Raw genomic sequence first — 14,191 nt, 5'->3', positions numbered from 1 at the left:
CTCTCCTCTCCTCTCCTCTCCTTTCCTTTCCTCTCCTCTCCTCTCCTCTCCTCTCCTCTCCTCTCCTCTCTATCGCTCTTGTCTCTCTCTCCTCCCTCCTCTCTCTCTCCTCTCTCTTGCTCTCTCTCTCTCTCTCGCTCTCTCTCTCTCTCTCTCTCTCCTCTCTCTCTCCCTCTCTCTATACTTTTCTCTCCCTTCCCTGGAAAGTCCCAAAGAGGAATGGCCTAAACAATGAAAAGCCTTTGTGGATATTACCTTTGAAATAAGTAGCCTTTGTGGATATTACCTTCTATATATTCTTCTATATATTTGTATTTGACTGTAGAGATGATGTGGTATCAGTGATTACTGTGGGATATTTGGAAGAAGAAGGCAACACATTTCTTGAGAATTAGAGTGTCAGTGTGCAGCGGTGAGGACGGAGTCAGGCGCAGGACACAGAACTGAGTAAAATAACATACTTTACTCGAAAAGAAACAACCATAAAATTCCACGCAGGGAAAAACACACCATAACACAGCAGTCTAATAACACTCAACAAGGAACAAACACGCACAAAACCATATTAGGAACCAGAGGGTTAAATAGGAAAATTAGTATAAGGTCATGGGAACCAGTTGTGTACAATCAAGACAAAACAAATGGAAAAAGAAAACGTAGATCGGAGGCAGCTAGAAAGCCGGTGACGACGACCGCTGAACGCTGCCCGAACAAGGAGAGGCACCAACTTCGGCGGTAGTTGTGACAATGGGTCAATAGGGTTAGTCTGGCCCATGGATTTGGGGACGGACAGATGAATGGTTGCTTTGTCCCCCTGTTTCCCCCTTCATGTAATGCCTGTCTGTTCTCTATCCCACTCCACTCTCTCTCTCTCTCTATCCCACTCCTCTCTCTCTCTCTCTCTCTCTCTCTCTCTCTCTCTCTCTCTGTCTCTCTCTTTCTCTCCCAGTCTCTCTCTCTCTCTCTCTCAGTCTCTCTCTCTCTCTCTCTCTCTCTCTCACTCTCTCTACACAGAGCCTCACCTCACCTGGATTTGGGGACTGACAGATGAATGGTTGCTTTGTCCCCCTGTTTCCCCCTTCATGTAATGCCTGTCTGTTCTCTATCCCACTCCACTCTCTCTCTCTCTATCCCACTCCTCTCTCTCTCTCTCTCTCTCAGTCTCTCTCTCTCTCAGTCTCTCTCTCTCTCTGTCTCTCTCTCTCTCTCCCAGTCTCTCTCTCTCTCTCTCTCAGTCTCTCTCTCACTCTCTCTACACAGAGCCTCACCTCACCTGGATTTGGGGACTGACAGATGAATGGTTGCTTTGTCCCCCTGTTCCCCCCTTCATGTAATGCCTGTCTGTTCTCTATCCCACTCCACTCTCTCTCTCTCTCTAGCATTCTACACAGAGCCTCACCTCACAGTCCAGGCCCAGCACTCTTACATGACCTTCCTCTATGAGACTGAAGGTTACCCAGAACCAGAGGTCCGCTGGTTGGACCCGAATGGCCATAACCTCACGCATAACATCTCAGTGACCCAGTCGTCCAGGGCCCCGGGCCTGCTCCTCTCCCTCCGCACTCAGTTGGTGATGCAGGCTGGTGGGGCAGTCAACTACACCTTCTCCCTGAGGAACCAGCTCCTGGAGCAGGTCATGGAGAGGTCACTGAGCTATGGTGAGCTGATGTCCGCTGAATGGTTTGATTGAATACCTCGTTTCATTGATTAATGATAATAGTAATACTCTTTTAAGTTACTTTTTTTTTTGCGTTTCAAAACAGAAGAAAACAGTTGATATTGAAAGCGGATGAATAGCAACAGGACAAAAAAACTATATTGAGACTGGGAACAGCTCTGGTGGACATTCCTGCGGTCAGCATGCGAAATAGCCTTCCACCTCAAAATTTGAGACATCTGTGGCATTGGGATAAAACTGCACATTCAAGAGTGGGATTTTAGTGTCCACAGCACAAGGTGCAACTGTGTTAGGTTCTTTTTTTTCAGAGTAAATAACTCACGGACATTAGAGAAGCTTTAACCAAGTTTAATCATTTCCCCAAAGGTTCTGTACAGCTGAAAACAGACAGCAAAATATTTCAGACTTCACAGTTTATATATTCATTCTACTTATTAAGACACTCCCCTTTCTCTCCAATCCTTACATTTTATGGCTCTACAGGAAGCTAACAAAGAGGGTAACAGGATACCAAACATTTATTACTCTCTTACTGTAAGATAATCTGTCCTCACTTCCTGACCTCAACCCCTCTTTCATCTACTGTATCAGCACATCTCCTCTCCTCCATCAAACACAATGCCTTCTTCTTTCTTCTGAGAACCATTAACTTCTAACATAACCCAGTCTCTTTCATTTCCTTTCATTCATTTACTACCTCAATGATCAAAGTTTAGCCAAACATGTTATAATGATCATTCTGTCTTGATATGCCACACCTGTTAGGTGGATTGACTATCTTGGCAAAGGAGAAATGCACACTAACAGGGATGTAAACAAATTTGTGCACACAATTAGAGAGAAATAAGCTTATTGTGGCTATGGAAAATGTATTGGATTTTTTTTTGTTGAGCTCATGAGACATGGCATCAACACTTTACATCTTGTATTTTCATTCAGTTTACACACAGCTGTGCCTGTGGAGACATGTTTCCTAGGAAACATAATATTGTTTCTTAAAGGGGAAATCTGTTCAAACAATAACAAAGAAGACCCCACCTTTTTTGGGGGGCAAAATGGCTAAGGGATGGGGGTGTAGCTATAGATACAATTCACGAGATAAAAAAATATAGTTGTAACCATGTTTTGAATACAGTATTTGTTTACAATTATATATATATTTTTACTAACATTGGAGTAAAGCAAGCTTACAGTGCCTTGAAAAAGTATATTCTGTAGTTGTTGATCAGTCTCTCACGACAGTGGCCCACCACTCTTCCATGCGGAACTGCTTTAACTCAGCGACATTTTTGGGTTTTCAAGCGTGAACTGCTCGTTTCAAGTCCTTTCAAGACATCTCAATTGGGGGGCAATTACTTTTTCACGGCACTGTATATGTTGGGTTAAGACTGTTGAACTAAGCTCATGAGGTATGTACAGAGCCTTCAGAAAGTATTCACACCCCTTTACTAAATTCAAACTTTTATAAAAAAAAACAACTTAAAAAAAAACACTAATGTCTTGATTAGATACGTATTTAACCCCCTGAGTCAATACATGTTAGAATCACCTTTGGTAGTGATTACAGCTGTGAGTCTTTCTGGGTTAGTCTCTAAGGAGCTTTGCACATCTGGATTGCACAATATTAGCACATTATTCTTTTAATAATTCTTCAAGCTCTTGTCAAGTTGGTTGTTGATCATTGCTAGAAAGCCATTTTGAAGTCTTGTCATAGATTTTCAAGACGATTTAAGTCAAACCTGTAACTAGGCCTCTCAGGAACATTCAATGTCATCTAAGTAAGCAACTTTACTTTATACAGTATTTGTGTTTTAAGTTATTGTCCTGCTGAAAGGGGAATTTGTCTCCCAGTGTCTGTTGGAAAGCAGACTGAACCTGTCACGCCCTGACCTGTTTCACCTGTCCTTGTGCTTGTCTCCACTCCTTCCAGGTGTCGCCTTCCAGGCGTCTTCCCCACTTATCTTCTGGGTATTTATACCTGTTTTCTGTCTGTTCGTCATGTTTCTTCAAGTCAACCAGCGTTTTGTCTCTTCTCCTGTTTTTCCAGTCTCTTTTTTTCCTCGTCCTCCTGGTTTTTGACCCTTGACTGTCCTGACATTGTACTTGCCTGCCTGACCTCTCTGCCTGTCCCTGACCCCGAGCCTGCCTGCCGTCCTGTACCTTTGCTCCACCACTGTATTACACACCTGAGGCTGCCTGCCGTCCTCTACCTTGACCTCTACTCTGGATTATCGACCCCTGCCTGTCTTGACCTGTCGTTTGCCTGCCCCTGTTGTTACAATAAAAATTGTTACTTCACACAGTCTGCACTTGAGTCTTACCTTGATTCCTGATAGTACGAATTGGCCAATGACTGACCCAGCAAACTTGGACCAGCTCCGCAACCACATCTCCTCCCAAGGAGCCCTCGTCGGTAGGCACGAGGAGTTGCTTCGCGGTCTGATGGAAGGGTTCCAGGCCATGTCCGAATGTTACGACCTAACCTTGGACGCATTGCGAGAGCAATTCCGTGGGTTGTCTACTAGGAAGCCTACCACGACGGTAACCTCCCAGCCCCCTTTGTAACCCGGCTGGTAGCAGCGTCGTCATCCCGTCTTCCCGGGAACCCCGCATACCTCCCCGGGAGCGCTACGATGGCGATCCCAGAACCTGCCGGGCCTTTCTCTCCCAGTGCATCCTCGTTTTCGAGCTGCAGCCTTCTTCGTTCCCCTCGGACCGCTCGAGGATAGTGTATATCATTACGCTGATGTCCGGGAGGGCACTCGCCTGGGCCACGGCGGTGTGGGAGCAATAATCTGCCAGTCAATCAGTTATCCGTCCAGGTGGAACGCCAGGTGCCGTCCCTGTGGGGGGGGGGGGGGGGGGGGTGCTGTCACGCCCTGATCTGTTTCACCTTGTGCTTGTCTCCACCCCTTCCAGGTGTCGCCCATCTTCCCCACTTATCTTCTGGGTATTTATACCTGTTTTCTGTCTGTGCTAGTTCGTCTTGTTTGTTCGAGTCTCTGCTCCTGTTTTTTACGAGTCTTTTTTTTTCTTCTCATCCTCCTGGTTTTTGACCCTTGACTGTCCTGACCCCACCTGCCTGACCACTCTGCCTGAGCATGCCTGCCATCCTGTACCTTTGCTCCACTTCTGGATTACCAACCTCTGCCCCTGTCCTGTTATTACAATAAACATTGTTACTTCACAGTCTGCACTTGGGTCTTATCTTGATTCCTGATAGAACCAGGTTTCCCTCTGGGATTTAGCCTTTGCTTAGCTCTATTCTGTTTTTTTTTATCATTAACTCACAAGTCCTTGGTGATGACAAGCATACCCATAACATGATGCAGCCACCACCATGCTTGAAAATATGAAGTGGTACTCAGTGATGTGTTGTGTTTGCCCCAAACATAATGCTTTATATTCAGGACATAAATGTAATTTCTTTGCAAATTTTTCTGCAGTTTTACTTCAGTGCATTATTGCAAACAGGATGCATGTTTTATAATATTTTAATGTACAGGCGTCCTTCTTTTCATTGTGTCAATTAGGTTAGTATTGTGGCGTAACCACAATGTTGTTGATCCATCCTCGTTTTTTGTTCCTATCACAGCTGTTCTGTTCTTGTTCTAATACTTACCTATATTACTTACCTTGAAATTGGTACAGTGACGCATACGGAGAACAGCATAACAGCCATTCAACTCTGTAACTGTTTTAAAGTCACCGTTGAAATAAAAGATCCCAGAAATGTTCCATACACACAAGGGAGGCTGGTCTCAGACGATCCCGCAGGTGGTCTGAACCCTCAACCTTCTGGTCCATACCCTCGAGTGGCATCGACTGTGTGACAAAAGCATGCTGAAGTGGCAAATATCCTCGTTTTATCGATATCCTCGTTTTTAAACATAGGGTCACTACAGTTTGTTACTTGTTTGTGTTTTTATCCACAGAAGATGGTTAAATGGAAACACCCTAGCAGGCAATTGTCACATCTATTTTCATATTCATCCCGATATAGGGCTTGCAGCCATAATTAATGTAGATAAAACAAGTAAAAAAATACTAGACAAGTTAATTGAAACATAGCTACTGTCACCCTTTGGCCAAGAGTGCATTTCCTATTGGGCTAATGGTTAAGATGCCTGGTTCTCCCTGTGGGAGACTTGGGTTCAGACCCCAACCTGTGACATTGAGTCAAGCTGAGACCATATTCCCGTCTTGACAAACATTTACTCCATATTTGACAAACATGGAATTAGCTAATCCTTTAATTTGAGCTGAGTAGTGTTTACAGCACAGAAACCACAAACGCCCTTCCGTTGGAACATACAGGCCAGTGTATTTTCTCTCAACCACAGAACTATTATTAGAAAGAGGAGCCTAAATCTCCTGATGTTGTGTGTCAGTCTGTCTCGGAGCCGGAATAATGAAAACAGAAAGACAGATTTCCGTTCTTTACAATTGCCACTATGGGGGCTGGTAGTGTTCTCCTGGCATCTGCCAAATCTAGATTTGTCCGTCGGACTGCCAGATGGTGAAACATGATTCATCACTCCAGAGCAGGTATTCCCAAACTGGGGTACAGCTGTCGGGGGCCAAATAAAAATGTGATTCCCAGGGACTGGGAGACTAGTCTGGATTGAGGAGAAAGATGAAACCAAAGCGCTAAGGACCTGTAATCACTGCAATAGCGGTTTCAAGTACTCAGTATTTTTTATTTCGAATAAGTTTACAAAATTGTCAAAAATACTTTTTGCTTTGTCATTATTGTGTATTGTGTGTAGATTGATGAGGGGGGGGGACTATTTAATCCATTTTAGAATAAGGCTGTAACGTAACAAAATGTGGAAAAAGTCAAGGGGTCTGAATACTTCCCAAATGTATAGTGCTTTCAGAAAGCATTCACACCCCTTGACTTGTTCCACATGTTATTGTGTCACAGCCTGAATTTAAAATGGATTGCATTTTTTTTTCTGGTCCACACCCCGTAATGTCAAAGTGGAATTATGTATGTAGAATTTTTTACTACTTAATTTAAAATTAAAAGCTCAAATGTCTTGAGTCAATAAGTATTTAACCCTTTGTTATGGAAAGCCTAAATAGTTTCAGGAGTAAAAATGTGTTTAGCAAAAAAAATTAAGTTGCATGGTATCACTCTGTGTGCAATAGTGTTTAACAACATTTTTGAATGACTACCTCATCTCTGTACTCGACATATACAATTATCTGTAAGGTCCCTCAGTCGAGCAGTACATTTCAAACACAGATTCAACCACAAAGACCAGGGAGGTTTTTCAGTGCCTCGCAAAGAATGGCACCTATTGGTAGATGGGTAAAAATAAAAAAGCAAACATTGAATATCCCTTTGAGCCTAGTGAAGTTATTAATTACACTTTGGATGGTGTATCAATACACCCAGCCACTACAAAGATACAGGCGTCCTTCCTAACTCAGTTGCTGGAGAGGAAGGAAACCACTCAGATTTCCCCATGAGGCCAATGGTGACTTTAAAACAGTCACAGAGTTTAATGGTTGTGATAGGAGAAAACTGAGGATGGATCAACAACATTGTAGTTACTCTACAATACTAACCTTGACAGAGTGAAAAGAAGGAAGCCTGTACAGAATACAAATATTTCAAAACATGCAACCTGTTTGCAACAAGGCACTAAAGTTAAAATGTTGCACGGCAAATAACTTTTTTGTCCTGAATAAAAAAAAGTGTTATGTTTGGAGCAAATACAACACATTACTGTGTACCACTCTCCATATTTTCAAGCAGAGTGGTGGCTGTAATCATTAAGGACTGGCGGGGTGGGGGGGGGGGGGGGGGGGTGATTCAGGATAAAAAAATAAACCGAATGGATCTAAGCACAGGAAAAGTCCTAGATGAAAACCTGATTCAGTTCAGCTTTCCACCAGATACTGGGTGATGAATTCACATTTCACAATAACACAAAATAATAAGGCCAAATCTGCACTGGAGTTGATTACTAAGAACACAGTGAATGTTCCGAGTTACAGTTTTGACTTAAATCTACTTGAAAATCTATGGCAAGACCTGAAAATAGTTGTCTAGCAATGATCAACAACCAATTTGACAGAGCTTGAAGAATTTTGAAAATTATTTATTTATTTTATTTGAACTTTTATTTAACTAGGCAAGTCAGTTAAGAACAAATTCTTATTTACAAAAGACGCAGGGCCAATTGTGTGCCGCACTATAGGACTCCCAATCACGGCCTGTTGTGATACAGCCTGGAATCGAACCAGGGGGTCTGTAGTGATGCCTCAATCACTGAGATACAGTGCCTTAGACCGCTGCGTCACTTGGGAGCCCAAAGGTGTGGAATGCTCTTAAACTTACAGAGCTTGACAAAGCTTGAGAGGTTCTGCAGATAAGAATGGGAGAAACTCCCCAAATATATGTGTGCCAAACATGTAGGATCATACCTAAGAAGACTCAAGGCTGTAATCGCTGCCAAAGGTGCTTCAACAAAGTACTGAGTAAAGGGTCTGAATACTTATGTAAATCTGATATTTCCTGTTTTTTTTAATTTTATAAATGTGCAAAAATAAACTGTTTTTGCTTCGTCATTATGGGGTATTGTGTGTAGATGAGAAAAAAAAACTAGTTCATACATTTTAGAATAAGTCTAACATAACTAAATGTGGGAAAAGTAATGGGGTCTGAAAAGTTTCCTCTGGGACGCTGGCCTTCTAGGCAGAGTTACAAAGATAAAGCTATATCTCAGACTTGCCAATAAAAATAAAAGATTAAGATGGGCAAAAGAACACAGACAATGGACAGAGGAACTCTGCCTAGAAGGCCAGCATCCTGTAGTCGCCTCTTCACTGTTGACGTTGAGACTGGTGTTTTGCGGGTACTATTTAATGAAGCTGCCAGTTGAGGACTTGTGAGGCGTCTGTTTCTCAAACTAGACACTCTAATGTACTTGTCCTCTTGCTCAGTTGTGCACCGGGGCCTCCCACTCCTCTTTCTATTCTGGTTAAAGTCAGTTTGCACTGTTCTGTGAAGGGAGTATTACACGGCGTTGTACGAGATCTTCAGTTTCTTGGCAATTTCTCGCATGGAATAGCCTTCATTTCCTAGAACAAGTTCAGAAGAAAGTTCTTTGTTTCTGGCCATTTTGAGCCTGGAATCGAAACCACAAATGCTGATGTTCCAGATACTCAACTAGTCTAAAGAAGGACAGTTTTATTGCTTCTTTAATCAGAACAACAGTTCTCAGCTGTGCTAACATAATTGCAAAAGTGTTTTCTGATGATAAAGTAGCCTTCTAAAATGATAAACTTGGATTAGCTAACACAACGTGCCATTGGAACACAGGAGTGGTGGTTGCTGATAATGAGCCTCTACGCCTATGTAGATATTCAAAAAAAAAATTGTTACATTTTTTTCCAGCTACAATAGTCATTTACAACATTAACAATGTCTTCACTGTATTCCTGATCAATTTAATGTTATTTTAATGGACACAAAAAACAAAAAAAAATCGATATCACAAAAACAATTGCGGTTCTTTCAAAAAACAAGGACATTTCTAAGTGACCCCGAACTTTTGAACGGTAGTGTATATACCGGGTGTGTTTTAATAATGACATATTATATTGCTACTTTCTTCAGGGTAGATATATACTGAGTGTGTTTAATAATTTTGCCACTGTTTATCATTTGTTCTTTTGTGTCAACAGAGTCAAGCAATAGAAACCATGCCGACTGTCCCAGAGACAGATCTACACTGCTGATGTTGTTCATCCCTGCTGGAGGCTTGCTGATTTTCCTCATATTCCTTTACTTACGACACAAACGGACATGGAAAGCCACATCTAAATCACAAAATATGACAGAGATAACTGTGCGTAAACAAACTTGTGACAAGAACACTGGTCTTCTAGAGGCAAGGACATCCAACTGCGATTCGTACGTCTCACCTCCAAGCCCAGTACATGAAGTTTAAGAGACTCATTGTTCATTCTCTGCCAAGTCCAACGTGTGTTTCTGGTCTAGTAGTCGCATGGTAACATCCTTCCTGGAGCTGAGAATGCTGGAAATCCAGTTGGCAGTCTGGCAGTAACAATGAATCACAGTTTCATTAGGTGGTGGTAACATTAAATGACTCTTTCTTCTCGACATTGCCCGACATGTTATCACTGGGTCAGATTACTGGAGGGAACCAGACACAAAGCTTCTATTGAGAGACGGTCTCATTACAGACCCGAGGGGAAAACAATCTGACAGATTTGGTGGGAGGGGCCACTAACAACAATCCAGAACAGTGTTTATGGGAAATGAGTGGCAAAAGCCATTTACCGTTTGACGCGATTCGTGTTCTTAGACATTTATTTTCCTGTGTATAGTGCATTGAAAGTATTCAAACCCCTTGCCTTTTTCCACATTTTGTTACGTTACAGCCTGATTTTCCTCATCAATCTACACACAATATCCCATAATGACAAAGTAAAAACAGGTTAAGAAATTTTGGCAAATGTATTAAAAATAAAAAAAACAGCTTTTTTTACTTAAGTATTCAGACCCTTTGCTATGAGACTCGAAATTGAGCTCACATGCATCTGGTTTCCATTGATCATCCTTGAGATGTTTCTACAACTTGATTGGAGTCCACCTGTGGTAAATTCAATTGATTGGACATGATTTGGAAAGGCACACACTTGTCTATATAAGGTCCCACAGTTGACAGTGCATGTCAAAGTAAAAACCAAGCCATGAGGAATTGTCCGTAGAGCTCCGAGACAAGATTGTGTCTAGGCACAGATCTGAGGAAGGGTAACAAAACATTTCTGCAGCATTCAAGGTCCCCAATAACACAGGGGCTTCCATCATTCTTGAATGGAAGAAGTTTGGAACCACCAAGACCCTTCCTAGAGCTGGCCACCCGGCCAAACTGAGAAATCGGGAGAAGGGCCTTGGTCAGGGAGGTGATCAAGAACCCGATGGTAACTCTGACAGAGTTCCAGAGTTCCTCTGTGGAGATGGGAGAACCTTCCAGAAGGACAACCATCTCTGCAGCACTCCACCAATCAGGCCTTTATGGTAGCGTAGCCAGACGGAAGCCACTCAGTAAAAGGCACATGACAACCCGCTAGGAGTTTGTCTAAAGGACTCTCAGACCATGAGAAACAAGATTCTCTGGTCCGATGAAACCAAGAGTGAACTCTTTGGTCTGAATGCCAAGTGTCACATCTGGAGGAAACCTGGCACCATCCCTACAGTGAAGCATGGTGGTGGCAGCATCAGTCTGTGGTGATGTTTTTCAGCGGCAGGGACTGAGAGACTAGTCAGGATTGGGGGAAAGATGAATGGAGCAAAGTACAGAGAGATCCTTGATGAAAACCTGCTCCAGAGTGCTCAGGACCTCAGACTGGGGCGAAGGTTCCCCTTCCAGCAGTACAACGACCATAAGCACACAGCCAAGACAATGCAAGAGTGGCTTCGGGACAAGCCTCTGAATGTCTTTTAGTGGCCCAGCCAGAGCCCAGACTTGAACCTGATCAAACATCTCTGAAGAGACCTGAAAATATCTGTGCCGCAACGCTCCCCATCCAACCTGACAGAACTTGAGAGGATCTCCAGAAAAGAATGTGAGAAACTCCCCAAATATAGGTGTGTCAAGCTTGTTACGTAATACCCAAGAACTCGAGGCTGTAATCACTGCTAAAGGTGTCACGATCGTCTTCGGGTGAAAGAGAGGACCAAGGCGCAGCGTGATATAAATACATATTTGTATTAATTTAAGAAAGACGAAGAACACTAACAAACTAAACAAAACAACAAACGACCGTGAAGCTATACAAGACAAATAAGTGGCAGGTTTACACATAGACAATTACCCACAACCTACCTAATGACTATGGCTGCCTAAATATGGCTCCCAATCAGAGACAACGATAGACAGCTGTCTCTAATTGAGAACCAATCTAGGCAACCATAGACTTACATAAACACCTACACTGAACACAACCCCATGAACTCTACAAACACCCCCTAGACAATACAAACACCCTAGACTAGACAAAAACACACAAACATCCTCCATGTCACACCATGACCTAACTAAAATAATAAAGAAAACAAAGATAACTAAGGCCAGGGCGTGACAAAAGGTGCTTCAGCAAAGTACTGAGTAAAGGGTCTGAATACTTATGTAAATGTGATATTTCAGGGTTTTTTTTATTCTAAAAACCTGTTTTGGCTTTGTCATTATGTGGTTTTGTGTTTAGATTGATTATAATTATTATTTTATTTTTTTAAATCAATTTCAGAATAAGGCTGTAACGTAACAAAATGTAGAAAAAGTCAAGGGGCACACCTGTATTGTACAATATTTGTCCATTTATTATTTTTTAAATTCTTCAAATCTCCTTCAAATTGGTTGTTGATCATTGTTTGATTATTTTCCCTTAACCCTACCATCCCTTACCTAATTAAAGTAAACTAATGGACAGCAACTCTTAGGCTTCTACTTCCAGTTTATATATTCTATATACATTTTACAGACACTGTATAGTTTAAAATAGTTATATTTTGTCCCATCTTTCAGCTCCACTCCTCCCATCTATCTCTGAACACCATCCAGTCCCATCCTTCAGCTCCCCTCAACCCCTCCCATCTATCTCTGAACACCATCCTGTCCCATCCTTCAGCTCCACTCAACCCCTCCCATCTATCTCTGAACACCATCCAGTCCCATCCTTCAGCTCCACTCAACCCCTCCCATCTATCTCTGAACACCATCCAGTCCCATCCTTCAGCTCCCCTCAACCCCTCCCATCTATCTCTGAACACCATCCAGTCCCATCCTTCAGCTCCCCTCAACCCCTCCCATCTATCTCTGAACACCATCCAGTCCCATCCTTCAGCTCCCCTCAACCCCTCCCATCTATCTCTGAACACCATCCAGTCCCAGCCTTCAGCTCCACTCAACCCCTCCCATCTATCTCTGAACACCATCCAGTCCCAGCCTTCAGCTCCACTCAACCCCTCCCATCTATCTCTGAACACCATCCAGTTTTGATTTCTATTTGACGTATATTTATTCACTGTGATGTTTCACAAGTTCTGAACCTTTCTATTCTCATAGATTCTACATATTGTAAATTAAAGATAAATATTTTTGCTAAGAGCATTATACTATTATTTCAATTGACTATGACTTTTTAAATCACCCAGCAGGGCTATTTGCAGAGTTAGCTCCAGGTAAATATTGCAATTCTTCAGCCATTCCTGGACAAGTTACATATGGACAGTACCAAAACAAGCTACATATGGACAGTACCAAAACAAGTTACATATGGACAGTACCAAAACAAGCTACATATGGACAGTACCAAAACAAGCTACATATGGACAGTACCAAAACAAGTTACATATGGACAGTACCAAAACAAGTTACATATGGACAGTACCAAAACAAGCTACATATAGACAGTACCAAAACAAGTTACATATGGACAGTACCAAAACAAGCTACATATGGACAGTACCAAAACAAGCTACATATGGACAGTACCAAAACAAGCTACATATAGACAGTACCAAAACAAGCTACATATGGACAGTACCAAAACAAGCTACATATAGACAGTACCAAAACAAGCTACATATAGACAGTACCAAAACAAGCTACATATAGACAGTACCAAAACAAGCTACATATAGACAGTACCAAAACAAGCTACATATAGACAGTACCAAAACAAGCTACATATGGACAGTACCAAAACAAGTTACATATAGACAGTACCAAAACAAGTTACATATGGACAGTACCAAAACAAGTTACATATGGACAGTACCAAAACAAGCTACATATAGACAGTACCAAAACAAGTTACATATGGACAGTACCAAAACAAATGATCTAATGATTCTGTCTCCTCGCAGAAAAATCTGCAGAGCTGGGATGGTTGTATATAAATAACATTCCATTGGTTGCAAGAATTTTGCAATGCTGCAATAAATTGGTTCCATTTTTGAGTAGAGCAGATATTTCATTTTTTGTTTGTTAGTTACATGTGTGAAATAACAACTATTTATGATGATACCTTTTTCTTTTTATTATATAATACATTTGTATATTTGTGTTTAAGCATAATATTTATTGTAATAAATATGTAATGTAATCTGGTGGTTATTATTTTCTGGTGGATTAAACTGAAATTGCAATCAACCTTGAAAAAGAGCAATATTTTGGAGATTATTTTATTTTCAAATAACCGAAAGCGAGAGGTTGTAATCTGAATAAAGGGAAAAATGGCAATTTTTTGAACATGGGGTGAGACATTCTTACTAATCGGCTTTTCAAGACGATTTATGTCATAACTGTAACTAGGCCACTGGATTGTTGTTGTTTCAGTCTTACAGATCCTTATACTGTCTCAACCTGAAACCAGACAATGTAATACAGTCAGCCTGACGTCAGCAAAACAACAGTAATGAGTGTCTGACTTGGCTTTAGCCAGACAATAGTCTCTCCCTGGCTTAAG

At 41.8% G+C, this 14,191-nt stretch overlaps 1 protein-coding gene across 1 annotated transcript in view; it reads left to right on the top strand.

Annotated features, from left to right (window-relative positions):
* LOC139559053 (CD276 antigen-like) overlaps nt 1-13,887 on the top strand; it is a 34,183-nt gene extending 20,296 nt beyond the window's left edge. Inside the window, exons 3-4 of the mRNA XM_071374705.1 lie at nt 1,380-1,658; nt 9,380-13,887. Coding sequence (XP_071230806.1) covers nt 1,380-1,658; nt 9,380-9,645 — 545 coding nt within the window. The 3' untranslated portion in view covers nt 9,646-13,887. The remainder of the gene's footprint in view (nt 1-1,379; nt 1,659-9,379) is intronic.
* Nucleotides 13,888-14,191: the final 304 nt, after the last annotated feature.

This window comes from Salvelinus alpinus, chromosome 29, assembly GCF_045679555.1.
Source record: "Salvelinus alpinus chromosome 29, SLU_Salpinus.1, whole genome shotgun sequence".
Lineage (NCBI taxonomy): Eukaryota > Metazoa > Chordata > Actinopteri > Salmoniformes > Salmonidae > Salvelinus > Salvelinus alpinus.
This window is presented reverse-complemented; position numbering and strand designations above follow the sequence as displayed.